Raw genomic sequence first — 18,602 nt, forward strand, 5'->3', positions numbered from 1 at the left:
AAATTTATTTTCATCTCTTTAATATATTTTTAGGACAAAAAATATATCCTAATCATGTCCCAAAAGAAATGAGATCCCTTAGGATCCCATCCCAACAGGAAATATTGCCATCCTTAGTATCTTTTGGTTCAATTGACTAAAAAAAATAACTTTAGGTTAAATAGTTTTTACAATTAATAAAATATATCTCATGTAATAATAATATTAAAATTATTTTGTATAATATCAAAAATATTAAATTTTTATACATTTATTTTAATATTGTGTTTCTATTTATTTTAAAATTTAGTTTAATGTAATATAAGATTGCAAATAATATTTTAAAGAAATTATTTTTAAATGTATATATTGTTAAATTTATTTTACTATTATATTTTTATTTTTTTATAGAACATTAGAGTCAAAAAATTTTAGTTGATAGAGAAAAAATAATATAATAAAAGTGAGGTCTTGATATCTTTTATTAAAAATTTGAAGATTTCCATCACTATTTTTCTAAATTTATACGTGTCCTTTTCCCTTTAAAAGAATATAAAACTAGAACCCAATAGCTGGCTTACCATTAGCGACACCCAAACATGTTAACGTGACGTCTCTCATGCTCTTAACTCTTAAGCCACGACTTTATCAATTCCAAAATTCTGTTGACCTTTATATTTGGTTCGGTCAATTTTCTTTTTCTTTTTTTGTTTTTGTTAAGGGCAAAAAGGAAAGGAAAGGAATGTAGGAAACTTTCTATGCGTGGCTTAATGGCTTCCATATTTATTTTTAATATATATATATATAATATTACTATATTTGTGTAGTGAATCAAAAGAAGCGCCATCGCAAAACTGCTTTCTTTTTCGTTGTTAGTGACCATAGTAAGTATTGACGATTTTCCCAAATTTGGTAACTACTAGACAATTGACGCGGAATTTCATGTGATTTTTCACAGAGTGGGCAATTTGCAAATTTACACAAGTGACTGCTCCGTCTTCAGACATTTTATGGGAGAAGGTGCTTATGGTTTCGACACCCGTATACTTCAAGATAAAAAATTGTAGTTTAACCTAATTTTGTTTGCTGTCTTATTCATATTTTTGGATCAGGCTACGGTGCAACAGTGGCACCGTGCCACAGTTGCACCTAGCCGTTGGATGCAGTTGGATGTCAGTGGATCCCACCAATCCAACTGCATCCAACGGCTAGGGGCAACAGTGGCACCGTGCCACAGTTGCACCTAAGGGGAATCCCATATTTTTACTAATAACATCCTAATGGAGAGCGTGTATATTATTGCTAGGATTATTACTTTATACAAAATACGCCAGGACCAGCAGAAAGGATCTCGGGTGCCATCATCTTTCCAATGTTTAGGAGCCACTTAGCCAATAAACTATTATCTGGATTTGTTGCCTAGGGCTTTTTAATGGGGCCTTCATTGGAAAGATGATGGTACCCGATTGGGTTGGGTTGGGTTGGCCCAGCAATCAGATGGAGTTGGCTTTTTCACGTTGTCTCTTCATTCTTCAGTGGCCCAATCCTTGAGTAAAATAAAGCTAAATATGAAAAGTGAAAATTTGAAGCTGCGAGTCAAAAATCGAATTGTCAGATGATGAAGTGGTGGTGTCAGTAGATCTTTTCGGGACCCAGAAAACGAAATGAATTCGATAGTTTGTGGATTCGATTATCAGAAAGCTAAAGACTATCCCATCTCATATCGCTCCAAGTATTACAAAACAAAATTTGGTACCAGATTCTGAAACTACTACTGAGATATAATTATAACGGCATGATGTGCTTGGAGCGATTGTAAAGATTTCAGATTTAAGGGATTCCTATTCATGAGGCAGAATGTGGACGAATCCATAATTACGAGTCAAAGGTGCCAGGCCAGTTGGAGCAACGTTAATTAATTATCCTGCGTCTTCAAGAGATTCCTCTGATTCTTCTGAAAGGTTTAGTTTCATTTTGGATGGTTGTAAAGCAACGGTCACCGCAACTTGTCCAATCTTTGCAACTGTATATCCAGCAGCCAGCTAGCACGCGTTTATGATTAACAGAAAAAGTTACAGAATAGTTCAGAATGAATGATTCAGAGTAACAGTTAAAAATAATGATTAATCAACGTAGAGTAGAAGCAATGGCGAGTTGGCCATGCGTACATATATCGAATGAATATACATAACCAGGCGGGATTCCGAAAATTATAGAGCAGGCCAAGCATACATGTTTATTCTTTGTTCCGGTTTTCGCTTCTTAATTATTTGACTGAGGACACACCAATGGACAAATCACTCGTATTCTGAATAACTTATCACGTTGACCATTTGAAAGTACTGTATGTAGTTATGATTCTTGATTTTGACTTTGCAGCTAAATTAAATGAATTTGGATGTTTTACACGTACGACATGTCTTCGATTTCAAACCTTATTAATATTAAAATTCATTCTTAGACGTGGGCTGGCCAATGCCAATCTAACTGCCTGCTCGTAGTGCTAGTGGCTCTAATCTAAATAATTCGTAACAATGTGAGCTGAGTTGCCCAAGTAATGTGCGAACGAACCCACACATCATAAGAACCCAATTGATCAACCTGTACCTGCATGAATAATGATCCCTCCTCCGAACAACTACAAACGAGTATTAGGACTAGGTGATACTTAATATACAGAGGACTAAATCTATATTCAAACAAAAAAGGCACTCGATTTGCCCAATTTCAACATCACAACAGGTAGATTAGCTAGTTGCTTGAGTTTGTCCAATTCCCATGCCAAATAATCTTCGTCACACTTGTATTTATGAGATATTTATCGTGGAGTTGTCTTTTAGCATTTTTAATTATATAGTGTTGACAAACTATATATTCCCTTTACAATGATCAAATTTAAACTAAAAAGTGTGTATTGTGTTGTGCCATAGCATAATATAAAATGAAGAATGATAAAAAAGCTTCATTTTCTCAATTTTAAGATAGATTAAAACTTGAAAAAAGATATCAACATTGGCGGTGAAGTTGGTGCAGATGAATCAATGGGAGAGCTCTTCAATTTGGTTTTAGTAATTTACTAAACATGATTAAATATGCTTGTGTTAAATATAATTTTAACTAACACATTCCATTTTCTCTTAATTACTTTTGCCCAATGATGAAGTGAAATCATATAAGACAATATATAAAATGCTTATTAGTGCTAGGATTTGTGTCCTTGCCAGTTGGCCATTAGATGACGCCATGGATGTTTCTACTTTCTATCTTTGTGAATACAAAAGGGTATATGACAAGTTGATCAAGAAAAATATTAAAAAGTAAATATATTTTTTCTTCTTTTTCATTTCCATATAATCAGCTTATCATACTTTTGTTTCTTCATGTACTTGAAATACAACACCTTTTACCTTAAATATGTCGTTAGAAGAAAGTATCTGCACACCAAAATCAATACATATTTGACTGGACATTAATTAGAATAAGGCTAACCTATCTAATTTCGAACCTAGAACGCAATATAATATAATTATGCTAATAATTAAGCAGACATAAAACCTTGATCATCCTCTAATTTTGATATCCATATTAACAGACTAAAAGCTTCATCAATTATTCACTTAATTAATTGATTAATAATAATTAAGCTTTATTTATGCAGCAACTGCTTTATCCTGTATGTTAGTACTTTTGACGTGTATCGGACATCCGCTCTTTAATCTTGCAAACATTGCCCACTTGTCAATACTTGAATCCGAATCAATCATCTCCCATCTGAAGAAAGAAATTTTCATATATAAACGTTCATGATTAATCTCAGCAATTAATTGCCAAACTGCTTATAATTAACGAGATTAAAAAGACTTTAAACTCACTTATAAGTTGTGATAAGCCGGTGAAGAAAAACAAGCATCATAGCTTTAGCCATGTGCATTCCTAAACATGCCCTGCCCCCCATGCTAAAAGGTATGGATCCATATGGTTTTGACTCATCTCCCTGTGACCGCAGGAATAATAACAAGTAATTTGATTACTCAATTTTGCATTAATTTCTAATTCATTCAGAATTCGTTTATATTAATTCAAAACAATCACTTACATCAAATCTTGAAGGATTGAACTTGTAGGGATTGCTGTGGACCGTGGAATCAAGGTGTATTGATTTAGCATCAATATTCACACTCCACCCAGCCTTTATCACGTAGCCTGACAAATACAAACAATTGGAATTCAAATAAACTTCAAGTATACAAGATAATCGTTAATTAATCGCCCTTAATTTATTGCTGTTGATAATCAAACAAACCTTCTATTTCACAGTCATGGATCACTAATCTTGGATACCATGCCACTATAGAGGCCATTCTCAGAGATTCTTTAACTACCTGTTAGATAATTACCATTTTTACTAATTCTTGTTAAATTTCAAAGTAATTAAAGAAATCAACTTAAAAGTGAAAGTAATTAACTAATAATTTCTGTGCGATCAAATATGATATACCTTGGAAGCATATGGCATTCTGTTAAGATCTTCCAGGGTGAGAAGTGATTTTTTGGTTCTTTCCATGAGCGGAAAATGTTCTGCCTGCTTCAGTCAACTTTAATTGAATGGACATAGGAAAATGAACGAATAAATAAAATAGTGAATGAAAATGATGATTGGCAGAATAATACCTTGAGTTTGTCTAGGACCTCTTCATTTTCGGACAGGTACTTGACCATCCAAGTGATTGCACTTGCTGTGGTATCTTGACCTGCAGCCAATTATTTGTTTATACTACGAATAATTTATGACAACATTTTATATTTTCTTTTTCCTTTTTTGGTGTAGACAACATTGAATTTTTGTAAGTTCTGATCACCTGCAATGATCATGGTCAAAATATTATCTTGGATCTCTTCATCCGTTAACTTTTTTGGGGTTTCGCTAGAAGAAGAAGACAAAGAAGCTCTATCTTTGTCAACAGCATCCTCTGCCAAAAGGCACTGTAAAAAATCTTCGTGAGTTTCCAAGCCTTTTCTTCTAATGTTAATCATCTTCTCCAATGTTCTCATAATTCTTTTTCTTGCCTGAAATCATCATCATTTAAAGAAACAACAAAGTGATAATTAATTCAGTTATCATCACCCTGATACATGTTAAGTAGTAACAATTTATATTACCTTAACTCCTCTGTAAAATTTGGTCCACGGTAACTTCAAAGGGAATGCAAGCATGGCATCATAAACTCGAGTCACATCATTTTCAAGCATCTCTAGTTCTTTTCCACTCTCTAAACTCAACAATATCTTGCACATTGCTTTAAATGTTACCTACACAAAATGTACAGTAATACTAATTAAAATAATAATAAAAAACCCATTAACGTACGTATTTATAATAATACAAATAATTATAAAAAAATAATATAACCTTTAGTGCTTCTCTGAGAACGACAACGGTGGCTGCTTTGTGTTCCCAGTCACTAAGATTTTCCAAAACAAGTTGATCAAACTGTTTAGTGAAAATTGATAAAGAACTCAAGGAGAACAAGTTAGCAAGACGACTGCGTATCAATTTGTGCCGTTGGGTCGAAGCACAGAGCACACTATTATCGCCTACGATCTCTCCCACTGACTTAATGTATCTCTTCGTAAAATTCTCCCCTTCATTATTTAGTATAATCTTTGCTGCCCCCGTGCTTGAAAAAAACACATTAGTTGTCGCAAATATGTTGGTCCTGAAGCAATCCCCATACCTGCACCGCCCACAATTCAGTTTAATTTCTCTCATTCCGTCGAGGTCACATCCAAACATTGATTAATAAACAAATATGTACATGTACATGTAGTATTGATGAAGCGATGCATGCATGAACAGATGAAATATACGTACTTGAGATGACGAACTTGTATAAATTGATAGAAGCCTTGGCTACTATTAATGGCAGCCATGAACTGCAAGGTCTCTCCAATCAACGGTAGTCCTTCACTGCCCGGAGGAATAGAAACCGTTGATCTACCCCGTAGCATCTTCTTTGTATTCATTATGATCAAAATAATCACGATGCCAATTACGAAAACAATGTACCCATAAAGAAAAAGAGTCTCATCCATTTTTCTTTCTCTTTTTTTTTTCTGTATTATTTAATTAATTAACGAACTGACTAGAACTAAGTAGCGTGGGTGATAAAGAAAATATACTATATGTTATCACATATTACTGAATATTTTATTTATAGAGTTAATTAATGTGTGCATACATGTATTTGAACGGTGGCATGAAATCAGGAAGTGACACGTGAACGGTGTGCGAAATGCTGCTAGTATCTGTGCCAGCAAGCTTCTGTAATGTGTTCCCCACTTGTTTTTAAAAGTGGGGCATGATGAATATAGGGACGTAAGTGTTTCCATTGATAATGGTGGAGAATCATAATCATGTGATTTTGAATTTAAAGGTGTGAGTGATTCACACGCAATGATAATGGAGCTAAAACTTGTGATTAGATTTCGAGATATGCTGATTAGAGCACAGTCACAGGTAAGTGCAACGGAGTCCTCGTTGGTATTGGGCTATGGGTTCACTTTCATCAGCTAACTTTAGTTTTGGGCCAACGTTAATGGCCTCGTTCCGTATTTGTAGAAAAAATGTTCAGTTGAACCCACTTTTCATCTTCGTAATCCTGTTTTATACCTTTCGAATGAAGAGGAGGGGCCGAGGGGGGCAACAAAAACAAAAAAAAAGATGTACTGATACATTCCAAGATGTTACTATAAGAACCCTAGACGGCGCTAGAGCTTTGCTTAGAGACGGTATCGCTTCTAAACTAACAGGGGATCCAAAGGACGTGCTTATTTTCATTAGGTTGGGGGACAAAGATGATCGGTTTTTAATTTGTAAAAAGTTTGAGTTAAAGTGGATTAGACACCAATATCCTCAAAAGTTGCCGAAAATGCACGGATAATGGATTTGATCAAGTTAGTGTGGGGGGCAGGGGCAGCCATCATTAGCTTGACAGAATATAAAGCATTTCACGACTCATCAACCATATTGTGTCTGTCGTGCCAATTTAGAATCCTGAAACCAAAAATACGACCGCCACGACTCACGAGGCAAATATTGACAAACACTGTCGTAGTGAGTGTGGGCAGCCAAGCATTGCCGACTACGCCTGTTTCCAAAACAAGATGCAGGCATTGCATTTTGTGTTAAAATGTTGGTGTCTTTGAAAATGTCGGGGGTGTGTTAGGATACAATTTAACTATACTCTCTGGGGTGTCTGTCTATCTATTTTCTCTTCAGGGCCATCAATAGACCTCGGGCCTTATGCAAAAGTTTAAAACTGGACCTACGTGTCAATAGGTAAGAAAACAGCACCTTTACGAAATTCTCTTCAAAACCCCACTTGCTCCCTAGCCCTGCTGGCTGGGTTAATCTCTAAGATTCTAATCGTATAAAAATAAAATAAAAAGAAAAATAAAAAAATACTAACATTCTATTGATATATCATTGTATTTAAATATTAATTACCTTGTAATTGTGTGTAATTTCACTATGATTTTGGCATCATTTCAACTCAAAATAAACCTAGAAACTACAATGATATCTATGAAGTCTCTAATTACGCAAATATTTTGTTTAGACAGTTCGTGAAAGATTGGTCCCTGAGGAAAATTATAACAAAGAATTGTTTGTTATCTATAAAGCTTAGTTTTCTCGATTTCATGTATCTCACAAAAATATTTTGATTAGGGAAGTTGTATTAATTTTTAAGATTTTATTTTAGGAAAAAAAATTAATTAACAAAATTTAGTTATTCAATTACATGCTATGAACATATGTAAATGAGTAAATAATTGAATTGTGGGCTTCTTTTATTTGTTGGGGCCCTTGGTCGCATAATCAATCGAGTCGAAATTCTATCTCATTTGCTCCTTTGTAAGGGCTCCTAGCATAAAAGAATTGAATGGCGTTGTAATAGTTAAACATGTAAATAGATTCTTTCTTAGGTAACATGAACTCACTCATTTTATTTTTTTAATTTAAATTTAATGAATTTAAATTTAAGGAGATGGTCAGTTTTCTCTATTAAAGTTAACATATAACATTTGACTGTAATTATTTTCATAATACCTAATACCTCCTTGGTGTCATAATTTATAATATTGCACCTACCTTCATATACACTTTATTCATGTTTATTACAAATTAAATAAATCATATAAATTGAAATAAAAATAAAATATTAAATATTAAAAATAAGAAATATAGATTTTGATACGAATAAAAGAATGAATAATAATATTTTTTTTATACTTCTATTATTTATTACACTTTTTTTAGCAAAAATATATTTAACTCATTTAGCTCTCTCTCTCTCTTTTAAAAGTTTTGGTATCAGAGATTATTGAGTATTAAAAAAAGCAATATGGTATTTATTCCCATCATCTTTTATTTATTTTCCTTTTCTTTTTATATAAACGATGATAACCATCAAATTTCAATCTCGTAAATGATGATAATGATTATTCATACAATCGTCACATTCTGTATTTATCCTCATCATCTTTTATTTATTTATTTTATCATCTATCATGGTCTTTCTTTAATCAAGTTTTTCCAAATCTTCGTTATGAATTTATAGTATTTTGAAAATGAAGTGTACTCATACATCGATCTTTTTTCAGAGAAAAATATGTGCTTGCCGTCAAATTTGTGCGGGCGTGGCGTAATTTCTTTCAAAAGCATGCGCGTGCATGATGGATTCCTTGAGGTGGTTAATTTGTTCAGCACGGACACCATTTCAATGCGGAGATTCAGCTGCATGTTGCTTATTTTATAGAACATTGCTCTTTCCCCTAAATTAATTATTTCAGCCTAGTTTTTTACTGACAAAAAAAAAAAAAAAAGACAGTAAAATTTGTTTTATAAGAAGCTTCCTAGAAGTTAAATAATTGGCCAAAATAGGTAAATTAACCATCTACAATAGTATTAAAACATAAATAATATAAGGGACACACTAGAGTGCCCCCTTTCTGATACATATAATTTCACCAAAATCATGTCCCCCCCCAAGGCCCCACCAGCTTGGACTATTAATTTTTCTAGAAAGTGGTTTTGATAAATAAATTAATACTCTCATTTTCATTCTCTCGCTGTCGTTTTGTCGAACTCATAAATAATTTTCAAGATATCTTAACAGGCAATTTGCTAATTAAGTTGGCCTTTGAAAAAAAGTAAGGGGTGGGTGGTCCAGCTTCTTTGGACTAATGTGTTCTTTTTCTAAATGCAGTTGTAGAAGGTTTCTTCTGATTCATTTCCATTTTTTCCAAATAAAAAGACAAATTGCATACACTCACACAAGTGGGGTATCAATTTGACAATTTGTAAGCGCGTGTTATTGAAAAATAGGAAAGACACGATGATATAGGCAAACAAATCAATTTCCAACTTAAGGTGGCGTTTGTTTTTTTGTCTGAAATCTGAATAGACTCGAATTAGTCTGAATTCTGAATATGTCTGAATGTCTAAATCTGAATAATATGTTTATTTTTTTCGTCTGAATCTCAGAAAATAAGTATTAAGTTATTTGTTTTTTTCAACTTAAAAAACTGAAAATATATACTTTTACATTTGTATCCTTATTAAATTTGAATGTCAAATAAATAATATATTAAATACCACAATATTTTAACATTTATAGGTAAAACTATTTTCAAGTGAATACATAATTATTTTGGAATTTAATATATAAAATACCATGAATTTCAAATTTTATCGTATATATTATAAGAAAGAAAAAACAAGGATATTTTTATGTGGGGTAAATATCTATGGGTGAGTTTTGGGATAGACATGAAAAATAAATTATAAAACATGGATATTTTTGACATTAGCAAGTAATTGACTTAATTCAGATTTCTCCATTAAGTAAAAAGTTAAAAAAATTAGTTTATTTTATTAAGTCAAAATTATCTAAAAAGTCTCATTAAGTTATAAAAATAAACACCTCTAATTAACTTAATTAATTAAGTTAAATCACTTTAACTGATTAAGTTAAAAAACAAACGCCACCTTACATGTCCCCATGATGATCTTGTCTTCTTCTTCTTTTTTTTTTTTTTTTCCTTCTCCACTCCTGCGTCCTATTCATCTACATCTACTCTTTCTACTCCTTACAATTCTCTCTCTCTTTTTTTTTAATAATAGGAACAATTTGTGACAATATTATATGGGTGAATATGATCTACAACGTTCATTTAAAAGTATTTCATGAGAGCATAGTTTACATCATATATAGGAGAATGCTAAGGTACAGACTCTGTACCTTACAGCACCCTCACAAAATGGTCGTGGGCTCCACCTGGGCCCACTTTTCATTTTGACTGTGCAAGGGTGGCTGTAAGGTGCAGAATCTGTAAGTTAGCCTCCCTCTCATATATAATATAGGTGACTAATTATATGGGTTTCAGTGTCAAGCTATTTATTAAGAAAAAGTTTAAGATAAAATCCAGACCGACCACATGAATTTAGCGCATCGTGATTGGAAATAATTAAGATATACTACCATGTCCATGTCTCATGGGCCATGGGTGAGAGACATATATATATATATATATATATGGCTGAGTGATGATTGATATATATGTATATATTAGCATTTAGCTCTTCTGATTGGGATCCTAGTGGTAATCTTCCATGATTGGCCACTGGACTAATAACAGCGGTTTTAATTAACTGTGCTTTTCACTTAACATCATGTTGCAAGAGCAACTAAATATAAAATTAAAAAATTAAAAAAATGAAAGTTTTTGGACTTTCTCGGTTCTCTGCAATCTGCACGAAGCTTATCCTTACAACTTAACTTATAGACTAAATTAAAATTCGTCAACACATCTAATCATCTCCAGTTTAATTCATACCATTTAATTAATGAAGTCGACCTGCAACTTGAAGGGCTGGGCATGCACCATTTGCAGTGCAGATCGAAGTTGATGGTGCTAGCCAGCAAGACTGTTTCAGTTTTACAGCCTTCTGTTTTTTTGATTTCTCGTCCTGAATTCTCATCATCGTAATCCGTAACTTCTAAAATCATATGTTCGCATATCCGATTAACATACATATTAACTACTTTCATATCTTTTTAACGTAAGTTTTCCGAAACAGTAAGGGCTCCACATACAAATACAATATTAAATAGATTCATTTCATTTCATTTGGCATAAGATTAACAAAGGCCCAGGAGAGTTAAGACAGGAGAAGATTCTAATCCACTAAAATCACAAGAAAGAGAGAGAGCATATTTTGAAATACCTTTGACACGAACCGCTAGTTATTACATAGTATCTTATTTTCTACTTTAACGGTGCTTTGAAGGTGTTGAAATATTAGTGTTTATAAATATACAGATCTACTACTGGCTAGAATTAGAAAGATTACTGGTGACCTAAGCAGTACAGTGAGTCAACTCGCTACCAGCACTGATCAGTCTCCCAATTCCTTCCAGAATACCCGGAATATCCGGACACGGCGGTCAACGGTCTTCTTCTTGTTTGAAAGAGTCTCTGATCATAAACGGCGCGTTTTAGAGGATCCGATAGGGTGCTGTAAGCAGCATGAATCTTAATGAACTCGTCGGCCGTTGAGTCCTTGCCTTCAATCGCGACGACATCGGGATGTAAAGTCCTCGCCAGCCGCCGATACGCCGTTTTGATATCCTGGCTGGTGGCCCCCATCGGTATACCGAGAACCTCGTACAGAGAAGCGCACGACGCCATCCGGTGCTAAGGAGGATTCGACACCGTTGAATTAGTCCAAGTTGTGTTCTGTGCTGATGTGTATGAACAAGCTGCTGTAGCGGCTGCTGCGATTGGTAGATAGACTCCGACACGTAGCGGCGGCCGAGTGGAGGTTTCAAAATTTGAGGCAGAGTTTGAGGGACAAGGGAACTTTAGAGGAGGCGAGCATTGTACACGACGAGTCGTTGTGTTGTGACGAGACAGCCTATGGGCGGATTTTTCTTTTTGTTCCGTGTCTTTTATAAGAGTTGACGGTTTTAACTAGAGTTAAGCCTTTTGATAGGTCAAATAAATTACTCGCAATAATAAATTAACGACAATTACAATAATTTTTGGGTGCATAACAGTAGGAGGTTTTAATTTAGGGGTGACAAAATAAATAAATTATATTAGAGTCAAATCCTAAACAAATTAGGTAAAAATTATGCTGATCCGAGTTTTTTAAAATTCGGATTTCATTCGTTTATTAAATGAATATTCAGATCGATTCCTTTAATTCCTTTAGTAAAATTAAACGGACTAAACGAACTGAATTGAATTTGGATTTGTTTACTGTTCATTCATTCTATAACATGTCCACAACGAATCGAATTGAATATGAGTTCGTTTACATAAAAATAATTAATAAATAAAAATTAAACAAAATAGATATAAAAAGACCACAAATTTAACATCCTACAAAATACAAACTCATTATCATTTATAATTACTAAATTAGCCTTCAAACTTCAAAAGTTTTCATACATTTTAAGGATAAATAAATAATTTAATAAAATAAATAGTAAATGAATCTTTAAACAAATGGATCATATTCGATTATGACCCATTTATTAAATGAATCATAAATGAATAAAGGAATCAATGTCCATAAACGCAAATTTAATTAGTTTAATTAGCGAATCCACTCAATGTCACCCATTCATTAAATGAATCAATTTTTTCAAATTCAAACCCACTAAATTTGCATCTAACTAAATCAGATAAATGAATCCTTACCCAAATTGCCACCGTAGGTTTCATAAATAAATTAATGACAATAACACAATAATATTTGGGTGGATTTATTTGCATTCTAAAAATTACTCTAAATACTCCAATTTTAATAAAAAATTTATTATGAAAATATTCATCATAGGAAGTACTATTAAAAATAATTGATAATAAGTCAATATTATATAATTACTTTAAACACTCATATAGCTCACTCATTATTTAATGTATATAATTCTCATGCTCTAAACCTTAAATCTTTTATTTCCAACATCTTAAACAATAGTTAGATGAACTAATGATGAAATCAGTATTTCTACTTTTTTTCCATAAATAAATAAATTTTGTACTCATTTTTTTTCAAAAATAAAGCAAACAAAAGTACTATAAAGCATTTTTTTACATCCTCTTCTTGTTCTTTTTTTTAAAAGTATTTATGGAATATTTTTTATTATAATTTTGTAATTGCAAATTATTTTGGATGCAAAATTCAATATTGAACATAAATAAAAAACTAATAAGTATATTTTTGTCAAATAATTTGTTTATACAACTTAACTTGATTATATTATTGTAAAATTTTCTTAAATCTCTTGAAATTTGGTGTATTCAATAGCTTTGTTGGTATTCTAAGTAAATAAAGGTAATTAATTTAAATAGTTTGAATAAGGATCTTTTTGAAATTTTAAAGAGTGTACAAAGTAAAACTTAATTTTTTCAAAATTAGCATATGAGTGTACATAGTAATTTTTAGAAAGTAAATAACCCCACCCTAATTTTTGTTTTCTCAATATACAAGCATATGAGTGTACATAGTAATTTTTAGAAAGTAAATAACCCCACCCTAATTTTTGTTTTCTCAATATACAAGTTTTTGGTAGTTAGATTTCAAATTACATACAAAAACACCTATAAAACTGATGATTTGCTTGTTGTATTCTTCTTTTGAGTTTTAACAATATTTTCATTACTTAAAGAAAAATATATTTGAGAATATTATATATGTTCACTCTTTTTTGATATTTAATTGGAATATTCATTCATGTGGAATTTTATGTATCTTTTTATTGAGTGGGCGAAATAATAAGTTAATAATTAATAATAAAATTAATTAATGCATATTTATAGTATTAAATGATGGATAATTCGTTAGTGAGTATTTAACTAACTACCCAAACTAAGTGCAACATTATTATTATTATTATTATTATTATTATTATTATTATTATTATTAGTGAGAGTAATAAATTCATAAATTTTTAACCAAATACAAGACAATTTTTTTAATCTTCTATCTCATTAACATTTGAATTCAGATGATTAGTTAAATAAAAACAATTTGAAAAACCACATGCTTAGGTACTGGAAGGAAAAAAAAAAGTCGAACAAATTTTTAGATCATGTTTAGAATTGAGGTTGGGCAATTGTATCCTTTAAGTTACAGAATTAAACTATTTGGTAAACACTAGTTGATGTATCTTAAAAGATAAGTTGATTTTATTTTATACTTGCATAATGAAAAAATTATTACATTTTTTTATTAATTTTGTCAAATTATTATTTAAAAATTATATTTATTACATATAATTAATTTTTATTTTATAATTATAATTTTTTATACAACAGTTATAACTTAAAAATTATAGTACCCTCGACACTAAATAAGACTTTAATCAACTTGAGATATAGCCAAATTGAGCGGTGGTTAAGAGAATCCCTTCATTTATGAATTATGATGGCGATGGAGATTGGGATGTGTGCTGTTTTCCTCCAATCAGTGAATGGCAGGTGCCAATCGAAATCTGGCTTCGACTTTGGATTGGGGCTTATTGCTAATTTTGCTATGGCATGCAGTAGACAGTGACCATTCCTTTATCTTCATTTCATCATTATCTTCCTTGTTATTGGGTCACATAAAAGATGTGGGGCAGTTATGGAACTATCGAGTTTAATGTAAACCCCAAAAATGGAATTTACTTAATTTTTCACGTTTACTTCTTTCCTACAATTAAGGGAAGGTAAATAAGTATAATATTTTTTTCACATTTATAATTTAAAAGTTAAGTTAATTTAATTTCATATTTATATAATAAAAAATTTATTAAATTTTTATTATTTTAAATTAAAATTATTATTTAAAAATTATATTCACAATACGTTATTAACTTTTACTTTATAGTTATTATTATTATTTTTTCTATCACAACTATAACTTTTACCTCAATATCAAATAGGGACTAAAATCTATTAACTAAGTGTTTTCCTTTCTTGAGTCGATTCTCAAGTAATTACATGATTAGGATATATTATTTGTATTCAAGTGAGGTGCATTTAACTTGGGATAAAACTATATACGGTTTATAGTGTTTACAGCAGTATTATATAATCTCTATAATAAAATGGGATGTATCTATCCAATGAGTGAATAAAAAGTTGGAGCCACTTTAAGTTCCACCTAATTGCCCATCTATTTCTCCACAGTTGTTTGAATAGGAGAAGTTGATGATCCAAAATTCTGACGAGCTCAGTGAACGATCCTTGTAGCTTAGAGCGCCCTCACAGTCAAACAGCACAATGACAAAATCATTAGGGGTTGTGCTCTACAACTGAAATAATAGCCCGTCGCCAAGCCACCGATTGGAGCCACTACGCCACCAGAAACAAGAGAAACGCATCCAACTTGCATGAAGCTCAAAAGTTTTGGGGATATAAAGCAAGTGTGCTTGATACACAAAAGTGTTGCCCTTTGGTTGAAGAATGCTTTACAACAAGAGTTGAAGAGAGAATCTTATGGACGTAACACGTCATTTATATTTTAAAACACGTGACAATCAACAATGTAACATTCATATTGAGAAATCTAATACTAAAATTTAATCATTGGTGGACGTGGAAGGATGCTTGAATTCACAATTATAGCTGAGATTAACTACATCTAACAAAAGACTCCTCCACATATATAGTAACGAAAAGATATAAAAGTTTAATATGAAGGTATTGAAGTTGAGTGATGTTTTAAATTCTGTGTTACTCTGTTTTAAAAGTTTCAAGCTGACACCCAGAAGATAACTATTCTTTGTTGAAAAAATGTTTAAACAGCAGCTAGATTACGATGCATCTTAGCTAATTTAAAATGTTAATCCAAGTGAGGTATTGATGAACCATTTAGATACTGATGAGAGGCCTGAAGCTGAAGGACAAAGCTCAAGATCAATGGAGAAGCAGCAAGTGGGCGTGGAAAGAGCATGTGATGCATCAAGTTTGGACCTTGTTAATTTTGTGGAGTCCAGCTTGTTGAGCCTTCCCTCCTTAGCAGAATTAAAAGGGCTTCCTGAATTCTGGGAAGCTTGATAACTTTTATCCGGCATGTAAGTCAAAACAATATTTGATTTCTAATTCGATGCACTGGCTACGTACTTGTAGTACTGGCGAATATGATATATGGATTGTTCTACACACACACACACTTATAGAGTCTTTTGTTATAGTTAATTAAAAAATAACTCTATTAAACTATATTGTTTAAGAGCGTATATTTATTGAATAGCATTTTCATCAATTAATTAATTTTTTTGTTATTTTTTTAATGGTTAAACTTAATGTTTAGATTATAGCCAACATAAATAACAATCTGGCAAATGCAATTGATAATATCAAAACTTAAACTAAAAAGAATAGAAATTAAATAAAGAGATTAATAGAAATTGATGTTTCCTAGATTTTTTTTTATATAATTTATTTTGGGATGCATATCCAGCTAGTTTAATTATCAACTTTTTTGGACATGATAAAAAAAAATAATTATTTTGCAACCAAAAATCTATCTTTTAATGAATTCTCCAAGTTTAACTCAGGCGTAGCTCGCTTCTTTTTGGGTGTGAAGCAGTGTCAAACTAAAATACCTAACAAGCATTAGTTCTTCCTGAAAAGGAGGTGATCTAGTCGTACTGGAACAATTTCGAATCTGTTATTTTGTAACTCATTCGAATTTAACTCTAAATTAGACCCCCTCAGTGAATAATAATAATAATAGTACTAATAATTAAAAAAATTATTTTACTCGATAAACTTGCACTTAAGATTACACCTTAGGTCTTCTTTAATTTTAAATTCCATAGAATTTTCAGCTCTTCTAGTGTAAACTGAAAATGAAAATTCATAAACTAACATTTTTATTATTTTCTCAATTCACAATCAAGAGAGGGATATGAATTAAAAGGAGCATCCCAGAAAAACGATTACTTGTACATTTTACCAATTACCATTTGCGCGGTCTTAATCCTGATGATGACAATTTAAGAGAATTAATGGAATTTTCGTTTCGTTTAATAATTATCTAGTTTTTGCAGAATTTGTAAACGTTTCCCTCTGGTTTCGGAAGGACATTATCCAACTGCGCATTACAAAATATGTTCACGAACTTTCTTAGCTTTAGGAATTAGAAGTATCCAACTGCCTGATGGCAAAGACCGACCGCTTTGTCTCCAAAACCTCTTCTATTATCTATTAACACAGCACAAGAAACGCTTTGAGTTAAATCAATCAAACTCAGAGTAAAACAAGAGGACCAACCACAGTATTAATGGAGAAATTTAAAAGAATTAATAACCTACTTAGAATGAATGTATCGCACATTTTTTGATGTGTGCTAATTTACTGTAGTTTTAATATTGTAGTTATATTGTAGTAGTGGTTTGAGGTAGTTAGATTGTAAGTAGTCTTGTATAATTTATCTTATTAGCTGTATGTGAAACGTGTTAGTTATATTCTGTTATGGGTAACTGCTGAGGTGGCTTAGTGAGCTGGCAAATGGGTCCCTGGGTGGGTAATTCTGTTACAGTTCTTTATGCTTCTCGATTTAGTATTTAAGGAGCAGACCTGGTCAGTACAGACATTTATGAGGAGATTTCGATTAGGATTAAGTGAGGGTTCTAGAAAATTGTAAAGAAGAGATTTGTTCTCTGCAGTCTCAAGATCTATTGTAATGAGTCTCTTAATAAAAGCTTCTAGTCCTAAGGGTGTTTTCAGCCGTGGATATAGGTACCTTGGTACCGAACCACGTAATCTTGCTGTGTTTCTATTTCTGGTTTTCTTGTTTCTTTCTCTCTTTCTTTTGGTTATTTTGTTCTTGATTCTTGGTTTCAAAGATAGCATTATTAGTTTCTTGAGGAATTGGTCAAGTTAACTTGGATTACTGATTGATCAAGATTGGAGAAGGAGCTGAATTTCACAACACTGTATTTAAATGAATCATGAAAGGAAAACAAGGCAGAGAGGAATTTTATTATCTACAGACTGTGCTTCTCATTTGGAGAGTGATTCTTCGAAATCAACCTTCTTTCTTTTGTTTCTCTCATATCTCTAAAATTAATATTTTTTATAAGAGGCAGTCGGTTTTTACTGTTGTATTTTTAAAATATATAATACTAATTGGATTTCTTGATCTTCGAGTAAGGCAACAAATATGAAATAAGGGTAAATATTCCTGAAATATAAAGGCTAAAGGAAAAGAAAATTACTGGACGGGCAATGACCTCGCGCTCGCAACCATATTGACTGCAAGATATGTGGCCAGTTTGCGGTCAGATTTTGATCTGTTGAAAGATACAAGTGAGTTCTAATAGACACCTGGAGAAGTTGTGTGTAAGACGAGATTCAATTGGTTAAAAGTTTCCTCGTCCAAGACATTCCCATTTTCATTTCTCTTCAACGTCCGGGTCCGGGAGGCCATGATATCCACTGTTTAGATCAAAATCCCATCGATTAATTATAATTGTTTACTTCGCAGACAAGCCATGGTACGCCGATATTTTCTCTTTTCATTCTTGCAATACTTCGGCGGTATTTTCCTTTCTCCA

The 18,602-nt window shown here is 32.0% G+C and overlaps 2 protein-coding genes across 2 annotated transcripts; both read right to left on the reverse strand.

Moving 5' to 3' along the window:
- Nucleotides 1-3,380: 3,380 nt before the first annotated feature.
- LOC102630489 (abscisic acid 8'-hydroxylase 4) lies at nucleotides 3,381-6,134 on the reverse strand. The gene is made up of 10 exons (XM_006467106.4): nucleotides 5,852-6,134; nucleotides 5,390-5,714; nucleotides 5,140-5,289; nucleotides 4,839-5,046; nucleotides 4,651-4,730; nucleotides 4,478-4,561; nucleotides 4,283-4,361; nucleotides 4,076-4,182; nucleotides 3,852-3,973; nucleotides 3,381-3,750 (listed from the first exon to the last, which is right to left on the reverse strand). The coding sequence occupies exons 1-10, from the start codon at nucleotides 6,070-6,072 to the stop codon at nucleotides 3,630-3,632; spliced, it is 1,497 nt and encodes a 498-aa protein (XP_006467169.2). The 5' UTR covers nucleotides 6,073-6,134; the 3' UTR covers nucleotides 3,381-3,629.
- Nucleotides 6,135-11,139: 5,005 nt separating this feature from the next.
- Nucleotides 11,140-11,980, reverse strand: LOC107178804 (chaperone protein dnaJ 11, chloroplastic). Its single transcript, XM_015534405.3, has one exon. It carries the CDS (start codon nucleotides 11,731-11,733, stop codon nucleotides 11,428-11,430), a length of 306 nt encoding a protein of 101 aa, XP_015389891.1. The 5' UTR covers nucleotides 11,734-11,980; the 3' UTR covers nucleotides 11,140-11,427.
- Nucleotides 11,981-18,602: the final 6,622 nt, after the last annotated feature.

This window comes from Citrus sinensis, chromosome 7 (assembly GCF_022201045.2).
Source record: "Citrus sinensis cultivar Valencia sweet orange chromosome 7, DVS_A1.0, whole genome shotgun sequence".
NCBI lineage: Eukaryota > Viridiplantae > Streptophyta > Magnoliopsida > Sapindales > Rutaceae > Citrus > Citrus sinensis.

Excerpts from the sequence above, each read along its gene's own strand:
- LOC102630489 (XM_006467106.4), bottom strand. The coding sequence starts at position 6,072 with ATGGATGAGACTCTTTTTCTTTATGGGTACATTGTTTTCGTAATTGGC. Across the intron at positions 4,183-4,282 it reads CCATGACTGTGAAATAGAAG|GCTACGTGATAAAGGCTGGG; the intron begins GTTTGTTTGATT and ends TGTATTTGTCAG. Across the intron at positions 3,751-3,851 it reads CGGCTTATCACAACTTATAA|ATGGGAGATGATTGATTCGG; the intron begins GTGAGTTTAAAG and ends TTCTTTCTTCAG.
- LOC107178804 (XM_015534405.3), bottom strand. The coding sequence starts at position 11,733 with ATGGCGTCGTGCGCTTCTCTGTACGAGGTTCTCGGTATACCGATGGGG.